The 22,026-nt window shown below is 48.2% G+C and overlaps 1 protein-coding gene across 1 annotated transcript in view; it reads left to right on the top strand.

The window, feature by feature from the left end:
* SPTBN5 (spectrin beta, non-erythrocytic 5) overlaps positions 1-22,026 on the top strand; it is a 1,776,766-nt gene that overhangs the window by 1,475,160 nt on the left and 279,580 nt on the right. The window contains exons 56-57 of the mRNA XM_085627084.1: positions 11,985-12,181; positions 12,998-13,202. Coding sequence (XP_085483210.1) covers positions 11,985-12,181; positions 12,998-13,202 — 402 coding nt within the window. The remainder of the gene's footprint in view (positions 1-11,984; positions 12,182-12,997; positions 13,203-22,026) is intronic.

The raw sequence follows: 22,026 nt of genomic DNA, 5'->3' as shown, positions 1-22,026 counted from the left end.
CATCCCTGCTAGGGGCCATGGCATCTTACATATTCCTAGTGCCAAACGCCAGGTTGCGGATGCGTCCTCTCCAACAGGATCTAGAGGACAAATGGGACCAAAAGACTTCTCTTTGGGAGGACAAAGTGTGTCTTTTGACAACGGCCAGACAGTCAGTCAAGTGGTGGTTGAAGCCGATCAATCTATAGGTGGGAATTCCTTTCCATCAGGAACCTCCGTCGCAAACATTGATCACCGACGCATTGCTACAAGGTTGGGGCGCACATCTGGGGACTCTACAGACCCAGGGGCTTTGGTCCAGCAGCGAGCAGCTATATCACATCAACATGCTAGAGCTCAGGGCAGTCCATCTCGCCCTCAAGGCTTTCCTGCCCTCAATCAGGACGAGTTCCATTTTAGTACAAACGGACAACACCACCACAATGTACTACATGAACAAGCAGAGAGGTACTCGTTCCAGGACTCTCTCGCTGGAGGCTAAATCCCTGTGGCACTGGATCCTGGCAAGGAACATTTCCATAACGGCGGTACACCTGCCAGGCGAGCTCAACATTCGAGCGGATTCACTCAGTCGGCACTTTCAAGATCCAGAGGACTGCGTCCTCAACGACGAGGTGCTAGAGGACATTTTCGAGGAGTGGGGCCGTCCGCAAATAGACCTCTTCGCGGACGAAAGCAATATGCCGAGGCTTCGCCTCAAGATACTATCGACCAGGGTCTCTGGGGAATGCCCTTTTGATCGACTGGTCAATGACATTTGTGTACGCTGTGAGAAGTTGGCCTGATGTATGATGTCACTAGTTCTAGTGTACACCTTATATCAGTCCAAATACCCTTATGGTGATTGGTTGTAAAGTCAACCTTACTCCAGTATTGGAGCCTTTCATAGATTCACATGCCTGAATCATTCCCCGTCGTCGAGACGGGAGTCTCCGGTACATAAAAAAGCTTTGCTTAGTATCATAGCAAACAGAAAAAAGGCCTAGGCCCATTTTCCTTTGCAACCCATAACCTTCGTTATGTAAAAAAGGACTAAACCAGTCCCTGAGCCAATCAGAGCCTCTCACCCTCTAGAACACTCCTGAGAGAACCTTCTGCCCTCAGATTTTCTACCGCACGTTGTGCTAGGGAGTCTCCTTTGAGCTCTGCTCAAATTCTACAGTTGGTTTTAGATTGAGGTGATTTTTTCTACTGAAATTTCTACATCATCTAGGAGAATGGCTGATAAAGAAAAGAAAGGCTTGTTTAGGGCCTGTGCCACCTGCTCAAAGAAGAGATTATATACTGATGATCCTCATAAGGACTGTATATACTGCCTTTACCCACACCACCAGGCGAAGGAGTGTAAGGTATGTCGCACCTTTTCTAATAAGACTTTAAGGGATCGTGAAGGCAGACTGCTAATTTGGCTCCAAAAACTTAAAACCAGGAAGGACGTCGTGTCTAGTGACAGTGAGGAGGCGTCAAATGTTTCAAGGAGATCTCAGAAGAGAGGCAGATCTCCTCAGGCTCATACCTCAGGGGAGAAACCTGAGAAGGCTCTTAAAAAGACCACTGCTGGGTCTTCAGAGCGCAGTCCCTCAAAATCTCCTAAAACTAAAGAAAAGGAGAGCAAGGGTCATGCTTCAGGGGTGGAACAGCCAAAGAAAACAAGTTCTGAGCCTTCAAAATCACCCCTTAAAATTAAACATGCGCTTAAAAAGCCAGCGTCTACTTCACCTGAGGAGAAATTAGGAAAATCTACATCGTCGACGGGATCGTCGACGAAGAAGGTAGCGTCGTCGACGACGAAGAGTGAAGTAAAAGTCATTATTAAGCCTGTACTCTCGTCGACGATGGCATCGTCGACGGCAGTGTCGACGACGAGAGCGCCGACGGCGACGGCAATGACGACGACGACAACAACTACATCGTCGACGGCACCGTCGACGACGGTGACAGCTACATCGTCGACGGCGGCAACGACGACTATGTCTACAGCGTCGACGACGGCATCGACGACGACGATGTCGACGGCGGTTAAAATGGCAATCTCGTCGACGGGCTCGTCGACGAGGGAAAAAACCCCGGAAAAGCGGGGTTTTGACAGGAAAAGAAGGATTACCCCGGATATTACGTCTCCTAGTAAGGTAACGCCTCTGGTTCCATCCCATTTATTGGAAGAAGAAGATTCGCAGGAAGAGGATAATGAGGGCCCGTTTGGCTATGCAAGTAGCCCCTCTCAGTTGCACGTTAAATGTCAGGAGGATGACTGGGAGGATGAGTATGGGGGTTATCAGGACCCCCCCCGACAACATGAACAGGAAGAGATGGTGAGTGTTCCAGCTTCTCTTCTGACGGATTTGCAGTTCATGTTGGATGATTACAAGAAGAGGCATACTTTGCCTCAGTCTACCCAAAGGATGCCAGTGGCTCCGGCGCACTCTGTGCCATGCACACCACTGCGAAGACAGGAGATACCGGTTCCGCGGCCACTAACACCTTTGCCACAGCCGGCTCTGGACACTTCTGAGGATGAAGAGCAGGAGGAAGGGGAGATAACAGATCCTAGTAAGGAATGGGATGAGTATTTGATTCCGTCCCCTTCATCTCCGTCACCAAGACCTGTGGATTCCCCTCCGGAGGACATTGGAGGGTTCCATAATCTGATGGAAAGAGCCGCGCAGAGATTTGCGCTCAGTATGTCATCAGATAAAGCAGAATGCTTTTTATATGATTTTAAAGAACCGTTTCGCAAGACTGTTAGATCTCTTCCAATTGTGAGTCATCTATGGGAGGAAGGTCTCAAAGTGATGGAGACGCCGGCAACGGTTACTCCAGTGCTGGCTAGGCTGGACAAAAAATACAAAGCGCCTTCCGATGCTCCGGCTTGTTTATTAGGTCACCCCAAACCGGACTCGGTTATAACTCAAGCGGCGCAGCAAAAGTCGAGGAATCCCTCTGCTCCAATTTCCACGCCACCGGATAGAGAGGGTAGGCGCTTGGATAATGCAGGAAAAAGGTTTTCGTCCATGTCTGCTCTTCTGGTTAAGGCAGCAAATGCACTAGCCATCCTGGGCAGGTATGATAGGCAGATGTGGTGCGACCTATCACCATACATTGATAGCATACCTGAAGCGGACAGACAAGAGGCTAGAAAAATCCTCCAGGAGGGTGAAAGGACTTCGGCTGAAGTCATAGATTGTGCAATGGACATTGCGACCACGGCCTTCAGATCTCTGGGAGGAGCGGCGGTTTTGCGCAGACAAGGATGGTTGAGAGCAACATCTTTTAGGCCTGAAGTCCAGAATAAGATCTTGGATCTTCCGTTCAATGGGGAAGATCTGTTCGGAAAACATGTGGATGAGGCCTTACAGAGTATAAAAAAGGATACGGAAACAGCGAAATCTCTGGGAACATTGCAGTATAGGAAAGTTCCTTTTCGTGGCTCACGTGGTAGGGGCCAGCCCTCTTATAGAGGGGGTTATCAACAAGGCCGTTATTCTTCCTACTCCACATCATCTCAACCATATCGTCAACAACAATATTCACAAAGAGGAGGTTTCACAAAATCTACTCCTAGAGGTCGAGGAGGTCGTCAAGGGAAAGACACCACCCGAAGACAATGACATTCTGGTGACACTTACTCCTCATATGTCACATATTCCCCTGGGTGGAAGAATTTCCTATCATCATCAAAATTGGCAGCAGATAACGACGGACCAATGGGTCCTCCAGATAATTCAATTCGGTCATACTCTAGAATTTCTGGAAAGCCCCCCTTGTTCACCTCCAAGATTTCAAGAGGTCAAGTATTTGCATCAGATGCGTCAAGAAATTCGGACAATGCTCCGAAAGGGAGCAATAGAACCGGTACCGAATTCCCAGAAAGGAAGGGGATTTTATTCCCGGTTTTTTTTTTCTGATCAAGAAAAACATTCTTCAATGGCGCCCCATTTTGGATCTCAGATCCCTAAATACTTACCTCAAGGATCAGACCTTCAGAATGATTTCCCTCCAGGATATTCTGCTGCTGTTAAACCCAGAGGATTATATGACCAAACTGGATTTACGGGATGCATATTTCCATATTCCAATCCATCCTTCACACAGGCAGTACCTTCGGTTCGTGGTGGCCGAAGATCATTACCAATTCAGGGTGCTTCCTTTTGGTCTGAAATCGGCCCCGAGGATTTTTACAAAATGTCTGGCTCCAGTGGCAGCGGTACTAAGGAGACAGAAACACCAAGTGTTTCCTTACCTCGACGACTGGCTAGTCAAGGCTCCATCGAAAGCGTCAGCCCAGTTGTCAACAGAGGCTTGCATAGAACTATTTGCCAGTTTAGGCCTCACTCTAAACGAGGAGAAGTCGACTCTACAACCTTCAAGAAATATAACTTTCTTGGGAGCGATTCTGGATACGGAGGTAAACAGAGCGTTCCCCTCCGAGGAGAGACAGCGCGGAATAATATCTCTATCCCAGGCGTTTATAAAAAGAAAGTCTCTTTCAGTACGCAGGTACAAGTCTTTGCTGGGAACGATGTCATCTTGCATTCCCCTCGTACCTTGCTGCAGACTACGGATGCGTCCGTTACAAGAGCAATTGGATCTTCAGTGGCATCAAGCGACAGGATCCTTCGAGGATATAATCAAAGTGACGCCGATCATGGTCCACGCGGCGACATGGTGGACCCGAAAACGAAACATCTCACAGGGTCTTTCTTTCCTGACTCAGCCAGCTCCATTGGTCATTACAACAGATGCATCCTTGGAAGGATGGGGAGCATTCCTTCAGGATCTGCAGGTCAGCGGTCGTTGGAAAGCGGACGAACAACAATTGCATATCAACCTTTTGGAGCTCAGAGCCGTCCGCTTAGCATTGTTAGCGTTCCTGCCAAGGATTCAAGGTGCAGTCGTGTTGGTAAGAACAGACAACACAACAGCAATGCACTATTTGAACAAACAGGGAGGCACAAGATCTCTCTCCCTGTCTCGGGAAGCCCAGTGGATATGGGAATGGGCTCTACGACACGAAGTATCCATTACAGCGGAACATCTTCCAGGGGACCAGAACACCAAAGCGGATACTCTAAGCAGACTAAAGTCTGTCTGTCACGATTGGGAAATCGACAACGGGATTTTGGACAACATCTTCCAGAAATGGGGAACTCCATTAGTAGATCTTTTTGCGACAAGGGAGAACAGAAAATGCCGGTTCTTCGCAAGCTGGCTTCCCCAACGGGGATCTTGGGGGAATGCGTTTTTGATGGCATGGTCAGGCATCTTTGCCTACGCCTTTCCTCCAATTCCCCTCCTGCCGCGGGTTCTTATGAAGATCAAGAAAGAACCATGCAGGTTAATCCTGATAGCTCCGTGGTGGCCCAGACAGCATTGGTTTGCAGAGCTTCTTCTACTGTCAGAGGAGCGCCCGATTTGCCTGCAGCCGATACCGTCTCTGCTGACAATGTTCCAGGGGGAAGTGCTGCATCCGGATCCGAAATCTCTGCAGTTAGCAGCCTGGCTCCTGAATACCGTGAATTTCAACATCTGAATATCCCTACGGAGTGCAGAGAGATTCTATCTAGAGCTAGAGCGGATAGTACAAACAAGACATATCGGATGAAATGGAAAAGGTTCTGTTTATGGTGCAAAAGGTCTAACATTCATCCGCTGCTTTCAGAAGCTCACGAGATTATTCCATACCTCTTGCTTTTGGCTAAGTCTGGTTTGGCGCATGCGTCTATAAAAGTACATCTAGCTGCAATTTCACGCTTTAGAAGAACGGCCTCTGGTCCATCTCTGTGGTCTGCTAGAGTCATCAAGCAGTTTATGAAAGGTCTGTTCCGAGTTTTTCCTCCAATAAAACCACCACCACCTCTCTGGCAATTGAATGTCGTTCTTTCCCAGTTGATGAAACAGCCCTTTGAACCAATTCACAGGGCGGAACTGAAATTTCTTTCCTGGAAAGTTGCGCTTCTCATTGCACTCACTTCAGCCAGGAGAGTGGGAGAAATTCAGGCTCTCACGATCCAAGAGCCGTTCTTGCAGTTCAAGGAGGACAGGATAATACTCAGGACTAATCCAAGATTCATCCCTAAGGTTCCAACTGACTTTCATTTGAACGAACCTTTAATTCTCAAAAGATTTTTTCCACAACCATCAACAGCGGCGGAAAGAGCTCTCCACTCGCTGGATGTCCAGCGTTGTTTGAAATTCTATTTGCTGAAAACTAAGCCTTTCCGCAAGTCTTCACAGCTTTTTGTGGCCTACAGCGCACCCAGAAAGGGTTTCCCTTTGTCAAAGAGAGGAATTGCCAGATGGATATCAAGTGCCATAGGGTATTGTCATCAGGCAGCTGGCTGACCTTTGAATGCACGAGTCCGTGCTCATTCTACAAGAGCAGTCTCCACCTCTACTGCTCTATTTGCAGGAGTACCGATCCAGGATATCTGCAGGGCGGCGACCTGGACGAGTACACACACCTTCACCAGGCATTACTGCTTGGATGCAGCCACAGAGAGAGATGTGGCAGTGGGAGAAGCGGTGCTGAGGAACCTTATCCAGTAACGGTGAGCCTTCTTTACCATCCCTCCTTCCTTTATTATGTACGTTGGCACATTTTATGGTTGTTTATTGTATTACCATTTGCAAAGAAATTTTGAGAGGTGGAATTTGGTTTACAGATACCATTTTTATCACACTGTATATGTTTCCTGGATTCACTTTCTAGGTAACAAAAAATGTGCATTTATTTACTGCTCGCTATTCTGATTCAGGCATGTGAATCTATGAAAGGCTCCAATACTGGAGTAAGAAAACAAGTTACTTACCTGTAACTGTAGTTCTCCAGTATTGGACCTTTCATAGATTCACATGCAACCCACCCTCCTCCCCTGAGAGGCTCACCTCGGATTTAGCACAAAGAGTGTTATTGCACAAGTGCACGAAAATCTGAGGGCAGAAGGTTCTCTCAGGAGTGTTCTAGAGGGTGAGAGGCTCTGATTGGCTCAGGGACTGGTTTAGTCCTTTTTTACATAACGAAGGTTATGGGTTGCAAAGGAAAATGGGCCTAGGCCTTTTTTCTGTTTGCTATGATACTAAGCAAAGCTTTTTTATGTACCGGAGACTCCCGTCTCGACGACGGGGAATGATTCAGGCATGTGAATCTATGAAAGGTCCAATACTGGAGAACTACAGTTACAGGTAAGTAACTTGTTTTCTTATAGACCAGCTATCCTAGTGGTAGCATGGACAAGAGCAGTCTTAGGCTAAACTCTAAATGGCATGTGAAGCCAGCTGTGATACCATATATAATCCCTTGAATACCAAATGAAAGGACACCACAACAGATATATATATAAAATAAAGTGTATTTATTCTAGTCAAACCCTCAGCACTCTTTATGAGATTAGAGGTAAGTACAACACAGTCTTATTTATGCATACATTAAGTCACACAGGTAAGTAATACAGTTAGGCCCTAGGGGCACGCAAACCATATACTAAGTAAGTGGTATAAGGACCACTGTCACGGAAATAGGATAGGCCTAGGCCTAGGGAATCGCTGGGGCTACACTATACTACCAAAGGTTAGGAAGTGGGAGGCCCCCGGGATTCAGGTGAAGAGTGGAAACACTCACGCGTAATGCGTAAAAGTCACTAGCAATAGTACAGTTTAGAAATAGATAGATTTAGGACACTTCCGGAGTAGCTAGGAAGTCGAGACTGGAAAACTAGACACTAGGATAGTCACTATCCTGAGGAGCACCGGAGTACCCAAGTTACCTAGCCCACAGGCTGCGGGTGCATAGGGGTGAAGTTGCGTCGGGTTTCGTCGTCGACTCCTATGGATGCCTGAAGAAAGATGCTGACAGGCAGTCAGTGAAGAGTGTCCAGTGGATCCCAAGGCTGGGATCAAGAAGAGAGGAGACCTGCAAGCAGAAGGGACAGAGTCAAGGTCACTAGCCAGTGACCATGTGGAACCAGGAAGGAACCAGGCGATGTCGTGAAGATTGCAGGTGAAGGTGAAGCTTGTCGCTGCAGCCACTAGGACCAGGGAACGTCGAGGACGACCAGGACCAGGAGGCGAGCTGTCCCACGAAGGCTCTTGCTGTCGACGGCGTCGAAGTTGGACTAGGACTCACCAAGCCTTGGCCAGTGGAACCCACGCAGAACGGAGGACTTGCTTCTGGTGCAGACCAGGAAGGTCTGGGGTGCTTCTCTTTTTCAAAGAAGCAGGAGCCAGTCTGGAGGAGCCAAACCAGCAATGAAGATTTCAGGATGCGTCGTCACAAAGGCCACTAGCCAGCGGGCAAGCAACCGGACAGACCCGGCAAGCAGGAAAATGCAGAAGGGCCCCACGCAGGACTCGTGGAGTGTGGGGGGCTGATCTTCGGTGCAGATGGTGCTTGGGGTTGGGGCTTCTCAATCCCCGGTGCACAACTTCGAGGGTGCCTCAGAAGCTGCGCTTGAAGATACTAGCCACTTTTCCCAGGTAGCCGGTCCCACGTCTCTCGTCGCCTCCACGGATCACAGCTCTGCTGTGGATGTGGATCAGGGTCGGAGAAGTCTGGAAGTCAAGGCTCTGGTCGGGCTCTGCAGTCGGTCCCTCGTAGAACTTTAGCAAAGCAAAGGGTAGTCTCTTGATGGTGCCTGTTTGCACAGGGTAGCCACTCCTTGGCCACAAGGAAGATTCTTCAGTCTTCTTCTTTCGTCGAATGTCGAAGGTCCAGAGTTTCTGTTCAAGTTTGCAGGTTCAGGATAATCTAAAGTCTTGAGGCCCAACTCCCACTCTTATACTAATCTGGGGGGCTGGGATACCTGCTAGGTCACGCCTTATGGGTGGGACCTGGGAGGGGGTGGTTACACCCACTTCCCTTTGTCCAGTTTCGCGCCAGAGCTGGGGCTGGAGTGCCCCAGCGCCGGTTTGAACTGGACTATGCAAGGAACACCTTGTGTGCCCCAGGCATGTCTTATTCCTTTCAGCCCACCCTGCCCCAATACACTAAAGGCTGTCTGGGGAGGTGCTAGCACCTCCCCAAGCAGGAAACCTATTGTCCAGGCCTCCCTGGCTGGGATCACTCCCAGCAGCAGGAGGTCAGACTTGTGTCGTGGCAGCAGCATCCATTTTGTGATGCTGAGGCTTTGGTCAGAGGCTAACAGTAAAGTATGATTTCAACATGTCTTTCCCTCTAGAAGGTGGGAATAATATTCTCATGTCCAGAAATGGCATGGGGGTATTATTCCACAGTGTTAGACACCTTACACGACATGTTTCGATAAAGCCAAACCATAGTTACCCTAACCGTTTAAGATTATAAGGCACTTTAAGAGTATATGGTAGGTTATATCATAGAACAGCTATAAGGACATGGTTCCGAAAGCTGCAGACAGGCTCAGCTCATGCTAGAGCACCATCTCACATGTTACCAAGCACTCTGCCTCCAGGATTGTTAAGGCCTGCCATAGGAGTGGCTGATAGGTACACATGTGTCTATATGTAAGTTAGGTATAGGAATACTACACCTAAGCAAGGGGTGATTACACAACCTTGCCCCAGCTGAGTGATCAGCCAGTTGTGTCAAAATGGAAGGCCAGGGGTGGCATAATACATGCTGCAGCCCCTGGTAGGCCTAGGGTACACCTATGCCCTGGGTACCTAGGGTACACTGTACAGGGGCCAATAAGGTGATCCTATCCAAATGGGTTATGCACCTAAAGTACATAGTATCAATTTAGAGAGAGAACAGCAGGGCTGTGGGTCTGATTAGCAGGCCCACAGCCACATCTAAGTCGAAAACCAGTAAAGCAAAAGCAAAAAGTGGGGGTGAACATAGAAAGCAGACCCTACTCTCCTACATACGCCTTTCCTACTCTTCCGCTAATCCCGAAAGTGGTGACCAAGCTGCAACACTCGGCCACCAAGATGATCTTGATAGCACCGGACTGGCCGAGGCAGTGGTGGTACCCAGATCTCCTTCACCTATCGATCCGCCCGCACAAGCGTCTGCCGTGCAGGCAGGACTTGCTAACCAAGATGCAGGGGAGGATTTACCATCCCAACCTTCCCTCACTGAGCTTAACAGCATGGCTCCTGAAGTCCTCCAGTATGGCCATTTAAACCTTCCCCAGGAATGTATGACCATATTGAAGGAAGCTAGGAGGCCTTCTACAAGACACTCATATTTCTGTAAGTGGAAGAGATTTTACATTTGGTGCATTCAAAATCAATATAACCCTACGAAATGTCAAGAGGAATTGATTTTACCTTATCTACTTCACTTAGCCAGGGTAGGATTGAAATTTTCCTCCATCAAAGTGCACCTGGCGGCCATTACGGCCTATAGGCGCTCTCCCTCTCAGCATTCATTCTTTAAACTTCAAGTGGTGATAGATTTTTTGCAGGGACTCAAAAAGGTTTACCCCCCAGGAAGGCCTCCCTCGCCTCCTTGGAAGCTGAACCTGGTTCTTTCAAAGCTTATGAGTCCACCTTTCGAACCCATACATAAGGCTACATTACAGCACCTTACGTGGAAAGTAGCCTTCTTGGTAGCTATCACCTCAGCACGTAGGGTGAGTGAAATACAGGCCCTCTGCTCAAAAGAACCCTACACGGTTTTTCACCTTAATAGAGTGGTGATGAGGACTCATCCTTCTTTTTTACCTAAGGTAGTGTCCGATTTTCATGTAAATCAGACTATCTCGCTACCAACTTTCTTTCCCAACCCTTCCTCGCCAGCTGAGAGGGCGTTGCATTCTTTGGATATTAAGCGGGTTCTCAAATTCTACCTAGATAGAACTAAGGCTGTCAGAAAGTCTGACCAATTGTTTGTAAACTATGGTGCTGTCCGTACAGGTTTTGCAGCATCTAAACGTTCTATTGCCAGATGGATTGTGTCAAGCATTAAATTGGCTTATCAACTAGCTCAAAAACCGTTGTGGTCTCTACCTAAGGCACATTCCACAAGAGGGAAATCGGCTACTGCTGCGTTTCTCAATAATGTCCCACTCTCCGAGATTTGTAAAGCAGCTACTTGGAGATCTGTCCATACATTCACGAGACATTATTGTCTGGACTCGAACACCAGAGCAGACACTCAAGTAGGGCAAGCCTCCTTGAGGAACCTGTTCAACAACTGATTATTTCGGTTGTTATCTTCAATTTTTAGTGCAGTTCTCATTTGCCTGCAGGTGGAAGGTGGGCTTGCTATTCTATTCAGTGCTTATGACTATTGATGAGGATCCCTTGTAAGAGAAGGATAAGTTACTTACCTGTAATCCTAGTTCTCTTCCAGGGGTATCCTCATCAAAGTCATAAGCACTCCCCAGGCAAATGAGAGGACTGTATTATTAAATATGGAAGAAGTATATCTTTGTGTTTAGGACTACAGGTCCCGCAAAGAACAACTGACCCAACTGTCACCCCTGAGGCATGATGGGATATTGGAATCAGGGCTGCCTTAAAGGCACAGTGCCAGTTTGTACCTGTACAAGGCTTTTCAGTCTCTATGGTATTGTATTGCAATGCAGCCTGCAGGCTAACAATGTTTTGGTGGATCTGTGTTTGGCACAGTGTTTTCTTTTCTTTCTCATGAGTTTTTACCTCATTAAAAAAAAAAAAGAGAGAGAGATTTAGGTGTATTATTATGATGTTTTATTGGATATTTAGATCTACATTGTCTAGCCTACTATGGGGGCTGCATTGGCTTGGAAAAAATAATATATGTTTATACATATACAGAGCTGTATATATATGTGTTTTTCATATATAATTTTTATTATTTCCGGGGTCCCCGCACATGGGCGGGAATATTCAGTGTTTATGACTTTGATGAGGATATCCCTGGAAGAGAACTAGGATTACAGGTAAGTAACTTATCCTTCTCTCCATCACTGCGTCTCGAGTTAGTCACAGAGTCGTGGGTGTTCACAAAGGTGGTTTAGGTCGTTGGGGAAAAACTGAAATTTGTAGTTATATTTTCTGTACTTTTCGCCTGCTTGCTGTAGCTCTTAGAGGCAGAGTCCTGGATGGCAGACAGAGGATATGTCCTGGAGACCCCTGACTACGGGAAGAGTGAAGAATCTACAAAGGCTTTGCTGCGGAAGCTGGAGGCCACCAATCTAGACCTGGAAGGCTTCATGCCACGTGTTGTGAAGTTACAGGGCACAGGTTCCAATTTGATAGCCAGTGAAAACCCGGAGTGGTAAGATAAAAACAGACAAAAACTATAAATGTGTTCGCTGAAATAATCCATGTTATGGATTTACTTTACAATGTGAAGCCTTAATTGTGAGTTTTTTTAATTTGCAGTTACAAATACAAAGCTGTTGAGCGTCTCTCCTGTATGGTCGCTGAGGCTTTCCTATTTTGTCCACTCCTTTTGATATCTAGGTGGAGAAACTAAAGGCTCTGTTCCCAAGGCAGCCACCTTGGTTTCTTTTCCTGGGGTAGCCATCCTTATTTCTCTTCTGAGTCATCTATCTTTGATACTGTTTAAATGCTGATGACTACAGTTTGCACCTTCAAACTTTAGAAGCCAAACAGCTTCCACCATGTACCGTTGGAGCAGAATGAGAGAAAAATTAAGAAGAAACCACTTCTCCAGAGGCAGCAACTACTCAACTCTTACACTCTGTTTGTAGCTAAATGAACTATAAAACATGTGTTTAAAAACATAAATATTCCACTCAGTACCGATGATGTTTATTTTAATACCCTTTCATGCTTTTATCTATTTCTTGTATTTTCCAATTTACAATGAATAATGTTCTACCCATGTAGATATTAATATTGAACAAACATCTATGTGATGTCAATAAATGTTGATAGTCTGCTAATCCCATTTGATTGATGAGATATAATTAATCCTGATGCATTTAAGGCATTGGGCACTAGCTGGGAAGTGTTTTCGTTCAAGGAAATTATTGGAAATTGAAATATAATGTGTGCATCTTACTTTTTCCCAAGACCTTAGGCTCATTGCAATGGCATTGCATGCCGATCTGTATTTTCTTTGCAGTGTCAATATCATTCCAAAGCTCGAGACTGTAATAAAGGAGTACCAAACATTGCTGGACAAGAGTAGGAACCTGAAGGATCAGCTGCGGGAGCAGGAGCAGTGGTTCCAGTTCCAAAAGGAGATTGAGTTGGTTGAGGCTTGGCTAGCCAGCAAACAGGCAGTTGCAGAGTCCAGTGACTATGGAAAGGACCTGGAGGAATTAGAGGTAAACACTGTCTTCTCAGTGCCCGGTCTGTTACTCATGGTTTCACATCATTTTTGCTCCAGTCATAGAGTGGGACAGTTACCAGGGTCTTGTTCGACGTACGACATTCACCCAGGTGTTAGCAAGTGTTGATTGTCTTATCCTGTAAAACCACTCCATGAAAGGATCATGATTTTGCATGCTTGTATTAATTCACTTGAAACCATAATACAGGGTTGTATGTCACAATATCAAAGTCAACAATATCAATCTGTAACCATTTCAACTCTAAAGTGTTGACTACCACTATATCCTCAAGGTCAGAATATGTGGAGAAAAATAGATTTACTTTTTTTTACTCCAACTCTGCTTTCTTTGATGATGTGGTGGGAGTTGTTGATATTGTACCTTCAGTATTGTTGGAGGTGGCTATTATAACATCAATAGTGTGCTTCCCAGCATAACACTTCATAATCCATGATGCTCTGGTATGCTATGAGGCTAGCTTTGGTGGATTTTGCTGCTATATTGAAAGGCTCTCTCACCATGGTCGAGGAATTCCAGTAATCCCCATATTCCTGATATACAGGAAAACGCATGGAAGGGAGCACAGGCTACAATGCCTATGGAAAATGTTTTTATGATGATCAAATAGTCGTTTTGTTAAGGGCTTTGATTGGTATATAATAACAACATGACAATGGTTAGGCTTGCATACACATTTTACCATTTCAAATTTATATGAGTTGTGTGATTACCTAGCTATTAGCTGTAACATTTCCTTTTGTTCTAATTGAACATTCTTTTGTATTTGTATTCACAAAGTTTTTAAAAATTACTTGTACTGTTGTATTGCAATTTTTATTTCTGAACATGTCTTGTACTACAACATTCACATTATGTTTATTCTTAATCATTTATCTGATTGTTAGCTCTTTCAATAATATTCCAAGTGTAGTAGAGTATAACCACTAATTGCATATCAAGATAGTCTTTTCTGGTAGTACTATTTTTTTTATATTTTTGCCTCCAAATGTTATAATTAGCTTTATACTCCATAATTCAAAATTTTCTTTAAAGAATCCATTCTATACCTTATTTTTAGTGGTTGACTCGTGTATGCTATTTCAAGGGTATTAGATCATAATCATAGCAAGCACACCGAAGTGACATCGCAAACTATTCTAGTTACATTCAGTGTGCATTGCATCTTACTTTTATTGCTGACAGGCACCTTTGCAAGTTTGGAGTCCAGCCATTTGAAGTTTTTTTTGCCCTATTTATGCTATTCAAGTATAACATTTAATAATTTTCTATAATACTGAATATGATTTACCTTATACAGAGTGTTTGGGGATCATCTATTGACCCCTTTCTTCAAGACTTGACAAGTAATTGCATGGTTTGGAGCACTTATTGACCTCATTATGTTTCAAAATTTTCTAATGTGGCTATGGCTCCTAGTTTTCTAGAAGTCAAGCCCCAATGCTTCCAGAATTCCTCTGATAACCTTGTGAATAGTAGCATGGTTTGCTATTGCCACTGTTTTAAACGTTCCCAGAGTCCGCTCAAAGATTGTTTTCTTTTTTATTTCAGTATTAGCGGCATATGTTCCGCAGGGATGGAGGTGATATTATGGTTGGTCCTAAGTTTTAGAGGCTGAATATAATACCATCTCTATGACCTCCTCCATTCTTTTTTTACAGGGTGCATCCTGTTGTGTCCTAAGGAAGACCCAGTTTTAATTGATTCTTAGGGGTCGAAACATTGATGATAATTGAATAAGACCCAGTTTTAATTGATTCTTAGGGGTCGAAACATTGATGATAATTAAGATCTTGGACTGCCTAAAATAATTATTGTGTAATGAGGACAAATATACAGATTGATACTAAGGTCCTATAAGAAACATTTTGCTAATTGCTGTTAAGTCTTTTTTTATCTAGAGTTGATACTGTTTATTTTTCTCAGTCACTTGGTCACAACTCACTCACACCTTACTGTCTCACTTTCTTCTTCTTTGGAGCACCCTATCAGTTTTCGATGCTACTGAATTATGTTAATTATGTTATATAAACATTTTTTTCTTTTAGAATTTATAATATGTTTGATTGTGAATGTGATGAGTGGAGTGGATCATTGCCCACTAGGAGCACTAGCTAAGGCTCTCTTACTGAGCAGAATATAAGATATATCAGTCCCAAAAAAACATTGGTTCATAGCATGTGTGACTGTTAATGCACATGCTCTACATACTCCTGCCATCTAGTTTTGTGCTCTGACTGTTGCAACTTGGTTTTCTTTGTAGAAGTCTTTCCAGTCTCGAGTTCTCGGTGACTGCCGTCTGGTAGTAAATATGGAAGGACATTGACTCTAATCTATTCTAGATTGTGAAAGCATTTATGGAACCCCTATCCTACAGTGTCACCCCTGATCCCTCTGCAACACACTGTCATGACCTCGCATGCTTTTTCCTAAAAAGGATTATTGATATCTACATCACTTTCCCTGAACTCAACAAGGATCACAGTCCCAGCTAAATCGAAAATAATCAAACATTACAGAATATCTGCTTGGTGAACTTCCCCAATCTCCTCGCTTGACCCAACTCCACCACACATTCTTGCTAAATCGGTGGAACTTGCCTTCCTGGTGATGATAGAAATGGCCAGCCTCTCTCTTGAAAAAGGAATAGTGCCCCCCACATGGAAGCATGCCATGGTCAAAGCAATTGTAAAAAACAACCTTGACCTTCTCTGTCCAGGAAACTACAGACCCATCTCCCGGCTTCGGGCTCTGAGTAAACTGGTAGAGAAACATGTAACCCAACATCTCAAAGATTTTTAAAAAAAACTAATACCACTCTTCAACCCACCCAGACCAGCTTATGCCCTAAGCACAGTACTGAATTCACCTCGTTGGTGGTAGTAGAGGAGGCAAATATGCTGTTTGATCGAGTAGGCATAACGACCATTATCCTCCTTAACCTTAGTGCAGCATTCAACAAGGTAAACTGTGACATTTTTATCAACAGAACCCATAGCTCAAGTTTTAATGGCCTGGCACGAATATGGCATACCACCTTCTTAAAGGACAAGACTTTTCAAGTCTATGACAGCACATGCTCGTCAGACATTCTCCCTTTGAGGTGTGGAGTATCGCAGGGCTTGTCCCTGAGTTCGACACTCTCTTTAGTATATACTTGTGTCCACTGGCAGATATAGTACCGGCATTCGGGAAATCCCTGGTTTCATATGCCAATGACACCCAACTGGTCTTCTCTCTAACCCAAGGACAAGACCCTCAATCCCCCACACTAGGACCTTGCCAGAGGAAAGTTGCAGGCTGGATGGCAGACTCCTGCCTCAAACTCAGCGGGGGAAAAACAGAGCAATACATCAACCCCCACATCAACCTGGGCTGGCCTGATAGCTTAGACGCACCCCCTGCTGCCAGGGTGGAAAAGCCTGGGAGCATGGTTAGACAAATCATTAGACATGGAAGCCCAGGCCACAAAACTCTCTGCATTCTGCTATGGCATTCTCAGAATGCTCCGGTAAATATTACACCTGCTTCTCCCCCTGATCAGCTCGTGCTACAGGCACTTGTCCTCCCCCACCTGGACTACAGGAATTCACTTTACCTTGGAGCCCCAAAATCGGTCATCAAAAAACTACAGGTGGTGCAGAATGCATCAGCTTGAGCTTTGCTGAATATTCCCAGACACCACTCTTCCCGGCAGGTCCTGGCCACCCTGCACTGGCTACCGGTTGAGCAAAGGGTCACATTTAAAGCCCTATATATAGCTCATAGAGCACTTCAAAGGAAAGGCCCTATAATCCTTAGATCTTTGATCTCCCATCACACACCTATTAGAGCCTTGTGTTCCACCAATGCTTGCCTGGTCACTGCTCCATCCATACGCAGAGCAAGAATATGTGGAAACTCCTTTGGCTACAAGATGGCTAAACTGTGGAATCAATCAATCAATCAGTAACATTTATAGAGCGCGCTACTCACCCGCGAGGGTCTCAAGGCGCTGGGGGGGTGTGCCGCTACTGCTCGAAAAGCCAGGTCTTGAGGTGTCTCCTGAAGGAGAGATGGTCCTGCGTCATTCGTAGGTGGGTGGGGAGGGAGTTCCACGTTTTGGCCGCCAGGTAGGAGAAGGATCTTCCTCCGGTGGTGGTTCTGCGAATCCGTGGGACCGTGGCGAGGGCGAGGCTGGCGGAGCGAAGCTGGCGGGTAGGTGTGTAGAACGTGAGGCGGGTGTTGATGTATTCGGCGCCCATGTCGTAGAGAGCCTTGTGTGCGTGGGTGAGGAGTCTGAAGGTGATCCTCTTGCTGACGGGGAGCCAGTGCAGGTCTCTTAGGTGGGCCGAGATGTGGCTGTGTCGGGGGATGTCCAGGATGAGTCGAGCAGATGCGTTCTGTATGCGCTGGAGTTTTTTCTGTAGTTTGACGGTGGTCCCGGCGTAGAGGGCGTTCCCGTAGTCCAGTCGGCTGGTGACGAGGGCCTGGGTTACCGTCTTCCTGGTTCCGGTGGGGATCCATCAGAAGATCATACGGAGCATGCGGAGGGTGTTGAAGCAGGAAGATGTAGCGGCGTTGACTTGTTTGGTCATAGTGAGGGAGGAGTCAGGGATGAATCCCAGGTTGCGTGCGTGGTTCGTGGGCTTGGGGGCGGTTCCCAGGGCGGGGGGCCACCAGGAGTCGTCCCAGGCGGATGGGGATGGTCCGAGGATGAGGACTTCCGTCTTGTCTGAGTTCAGCTTCAGGCGGCTGTGCTTCATCCATTCTGCGATGTCTTTCATTCCTTCCAGGAAGCTGGCTTTGGCGGTGGCCGGGTCGTTGCTGAGGGAGAGGATCAGTTGGGTGTCGTCGGCGTAGGAGATGATGATGATGTTGTGTTTGCGTGCGATGGCTGCGAGGGGGCTCATGTAGACATTGAAGAGGGTTGGGCTGAGCGAGGATCCTTGGGGTACGCCGCAGATGATCTTGGTGGGTGCTGCGCGGAAGGGCGGGAGGCGGACTCTCTGAGTTCTGTCGGCGAGGAAGGAGGTGTGACATTCCAGGGCCTTCCCCTGGACCCCGGCGCGGTGGAGACGGGTTGTCAGGGTGCGGTGGCAGACGGTGTCAAATGCGGCCGACAGGTCGAGGAGGATGAGGGCGGCCATTTCACCGTTGTCCAGCAGGGTCCTGATGTTGTCGGTGGCTGCGATGAGGGAGATCTCGGTGCTGTGGTTCGCTCGAAATCCGGACTGCGATGGGTCGAGGGAGTCGTTCCTCTCGAGGAACGTGGTCAGCTGTTTGTTGACGGTCTTCTCGATGACTTTGGCTGGGAAGGGGAGGAGCGAGATGGGGCGGAAGCTCTTGAGGTCTGTGGGATCCGCGGTGGGTTTCTTCAGGAGGGTGCTGATTTCCGCATGCTTCCAGCTCTCTGGGAAGGTGGCGGATGTGAAGGAGTTGTTGATGATGTCCCGGAGTTGGGGTGCGATTATGGAGTCGGCTTTGTTGAAGATGTGGTGTGGGCAGGGGTCCGCTGGGGAGCCGGAGTGGATGGAGTTCATCGTGTGGGTGGTGTCTTCCGTGCTGACGGGGGTCCAGGTGCAGAGGGTGGTGGTGGGGGGGGTAGACTCGGTGGAAGAGTACGTGGTGTGGGTGCCGAAGCTGTCATGGATGTCGGCGATCCTGCGGTGGAAGAACGTTGCGAGTGCGTCGCAGAGGTCTTGTGATGGAGTGATGTCGTTGTTGCTGGCTCTGGGGTTGGAGAGCTCTTTGACGATGCTGAAGAGTTCCTTGCTGTTGTGGGAGTTGTTGTCCAGTCGGTCTCTGAAAGCGGCCCGTTTTGGTGGTGCGGATCAGCTGGTGGTGTTTGCGGATGGCCGTCTTGAGGGCTGACATGTTTCCTGATGACTGGTCGTTGCGCCAGGTTTGCTCGAGGGTACGGCAGGATTTTTTGGAGTCTTTGAGATCGTTGGTGAACCATGAGGCTTTTTTGCTGTCGGAGTTGCTGGGAGGGTTCTTCAGTGGTGCGAGGGCATCGGCGCAGTTGGTGATCCACTGTGTGAGGTTGAGGGCTGATTCGTTGGAGTCCGTAGTGTAGGAGGGTAGGTTTTGGCTCAGGGAGGTGGTGAGCTGGTCGGTGGTGATCTTGCTCCAGCATCTACGGGGTGCTTGTTGCGGGCGGTGGTTAATTGTGGTTTTCCTGAAGTTGAAGTGGACGCAGCTGTGGTCGGTCCAGTGGAGTCCGGTGGAGTGGCTGAAGGAGATGTGGTTGCTGGAGGAGAAGATGGGGTCCAGCGTGTGGCCGGCGTAGTGGGTGGGGGTGTTGACCAGTTGCTTGAGTCCGAGGTTGGCAAGGTTGTCTAGCAGGGAGGTGGTGTTGTTGTCCTTGTTGTTCTCCAGGTGGAAGTTGAGGTCCCCTAGGAGGATGTAGTCGGTAGAGGCGAGGGCGAGCGGGCTGATGAAGTCTGCAATGGCTTTGCTGAATTGTGTGCGAGGGCCCGGGGGTCTGTAGATGAGGGTGCCTCTGAGGGTGGTCTTGTGGTCGGTGTGTATCTGGAAGTGGAGAAGTTCGGCGGCAGTGAGGGTGTTGTCGGTGTTGGTCGTGACGCGGATGGTGTTTCTGTAGACAATGGCGATGCCGCCTCCGGCTTGGTTGATGCGGTCCTTCCGGGTGATCTTGTAGCCCTCCGGGATCGCTATGGCGATGGCGGGGGCTGAGGAGGCGTTCATCCAGGTTTCCGTGAGGAAAGCGACGTCCGGTGCCGTTGTGTCGAGGAGGTCCCAGAGTTCGACGGCGAGCTTGTGGACGGAGCGGGTGTTGAGCAGGATGCACTTGAGGTGGTTGTTGTTGGCGCCAGTCCTGGCGGGCTCGGTGCAGGTCCGGGGGCAGGTGAACTTGCAGGCGCGGCAAGCGAAGGCTCCATGGGTGCGTTTCGGGGTGGCTCTGAAGCAGGCTGGCTGTCGGCCGGTGTTGAGTGCGTGGAGGGCGGTGGCACTGTATCTTCGTCGGGTGGGTTGGCTACGGCGGGGGCCAGGGGTCCTGGCACTGGGCGCTGGTCGGGCGCGGACGGGCACAGACGGGCTTGCCTTAGGCGCGCCTTTGGCGCGCCAGCGGCGCGGCCTCCATATAAGTGGGAGTGGGAGGGAGGAGCAGCTGGGAGGCGGGAGCAGGGTGGCGAATGGGGCAGCGGGGGCGTGGCCGCAGGGTGCAGCGGCGGGAAGGTGGACCGGGGGGGAGCGGGGGGAGGGGGGCACGGGCAGGAGTGTGGGACTAGGGAGCGGGGTACAGAGAGAAAAACGGGTCACTGGGGGCACAGAGCAGGAGAATTACGGGGTACAGAACAAAGAAAAGCGGGTCACTGGGGGCACAGAGCAGGAGAATTACGGTGTACAGAACAAAGAAAAGCGGGTCACTGGGGGCACAGAGCAGGAGAATTACGGGGTACAGAACAAAGGAAAGCGGGTCACTGGGGGCACAATGCAGGAGAATTACGGGGTACAGAACAAAGAAAAGCGGGTCACTTGGGGCACAGAGCAGGAGAATTACGGGGTACAGAACAAAGAAAGAGTACGGGTCACAGGGGGCACAGCAACAGCGGGACGCCCGTAGGCGCAGGGGCTCACTTGGCAGCGGCGAGAACTGGCAGGCAGCAGCAGGGCACAGGAGGACCGTGTGGCGGCTGGGGGGGCGACCTACCTGCAGGCAGGGTCAAAGGAACACCCTCCCTCTCTTACTGAGACTCACCAAAAATGAACATGTTTTCTGAAAAGTCCTAAAAACATGGGTGATCTCTGTGTTGTGTTGCTAGAGCTGGGATGTCTATGGGTCACCATGCACTCTATAAATGTGCATAGAATAGCACAGAATATTATTAGATTGTTTGTCTGTGCCTTCTGGCTCGGACATGTATTGGCACTGCTCCTGGTCTCGTCGTGTTTCTACACTGACTGTCATGGCCTAGTAGCTGATTGCCTTTTCTTCCTTTCACCGAGAAGGCTTTTCAGTGTGACTACCCTTCCTTTGACCTTCTCCATGTGAACTACCACAGGCATCGCTGGCGAAGAATAAAGCCTCCTGGCCCTTGTAGCCCCTCTTCACCTACAGGGTCACGCATCCTACTTAGTGACAGCAGAGAATAAGGACGTGCAGAAGGTAATAGAATGGACATCTTTCAAGAGATGCCCTTCGTGCCATTCAAAGTACCCGTGGACCTACCTCCAGATAATCTGTAAACTGTGTCTTTTTCCAAAGCACAACGAGACCCTCAGCGACTCTTGCTCAGCCTGCAGGAGCAAAGAAACTCTTCAACAGTGGTAAGATAGGCGGTGGGCCCATAACAATATGTACCGCTCATACTCAGATACCTTCGGCAAGGCAGACCTGCTCCGCACCAAAGAAGAGGACTTTGGGGAGTCACTTGAGATTCTAGCCCACCAACCCAGCCCGAAACTATTGAATCAGACTCCGAGGTTGAAGAGGAGCCTGAGGATGTCCTGTCTATCTCCCTTGACCCTGGAACACATCTGATGACCACGGTGAGACATGCGAGTATGGTTGACCACCTATTTTCTTCTCAGCCACATAAGCGAATACAGGTTATATATCCAAATACCAACCCTCTGGGGATCAGACGCCAAGCACTATGCAAAAGGCATTTCATCGCCCCCGGGCTGTGGTCCACACTGAAGCAAGGTGTCAAAGCCAAGACAGGATGCAGCCAGGAACCTTCTCCCCCAGTGGCCCATGTGTCAGAGCCACGTGTCAATGCAAAAGTCTTGAAGCCAGCCCCCCTGTCGAACCAACGATGGTACCAAAAGAACTGTTGGCTCTGAGGCCATC

This window comes from Triturus cristatus, chromosome 9, assembly GCF_964204655.1.
Source record: "Triturus cristatus chromosome 9, aTriCri1.1, whole genome shotgun sequence".
Lineage (NCBI taxonomy): Eukaryota > Metazoa > Chordata > Amphibia > Caudata > Salamandridae > Triturus > Triturus cristatus.
The sequence above is the reverse complement of the archived record's forward strand: the minus strand, read 5'-3'. Positions and strand labels throughout refer to the sequence as shown.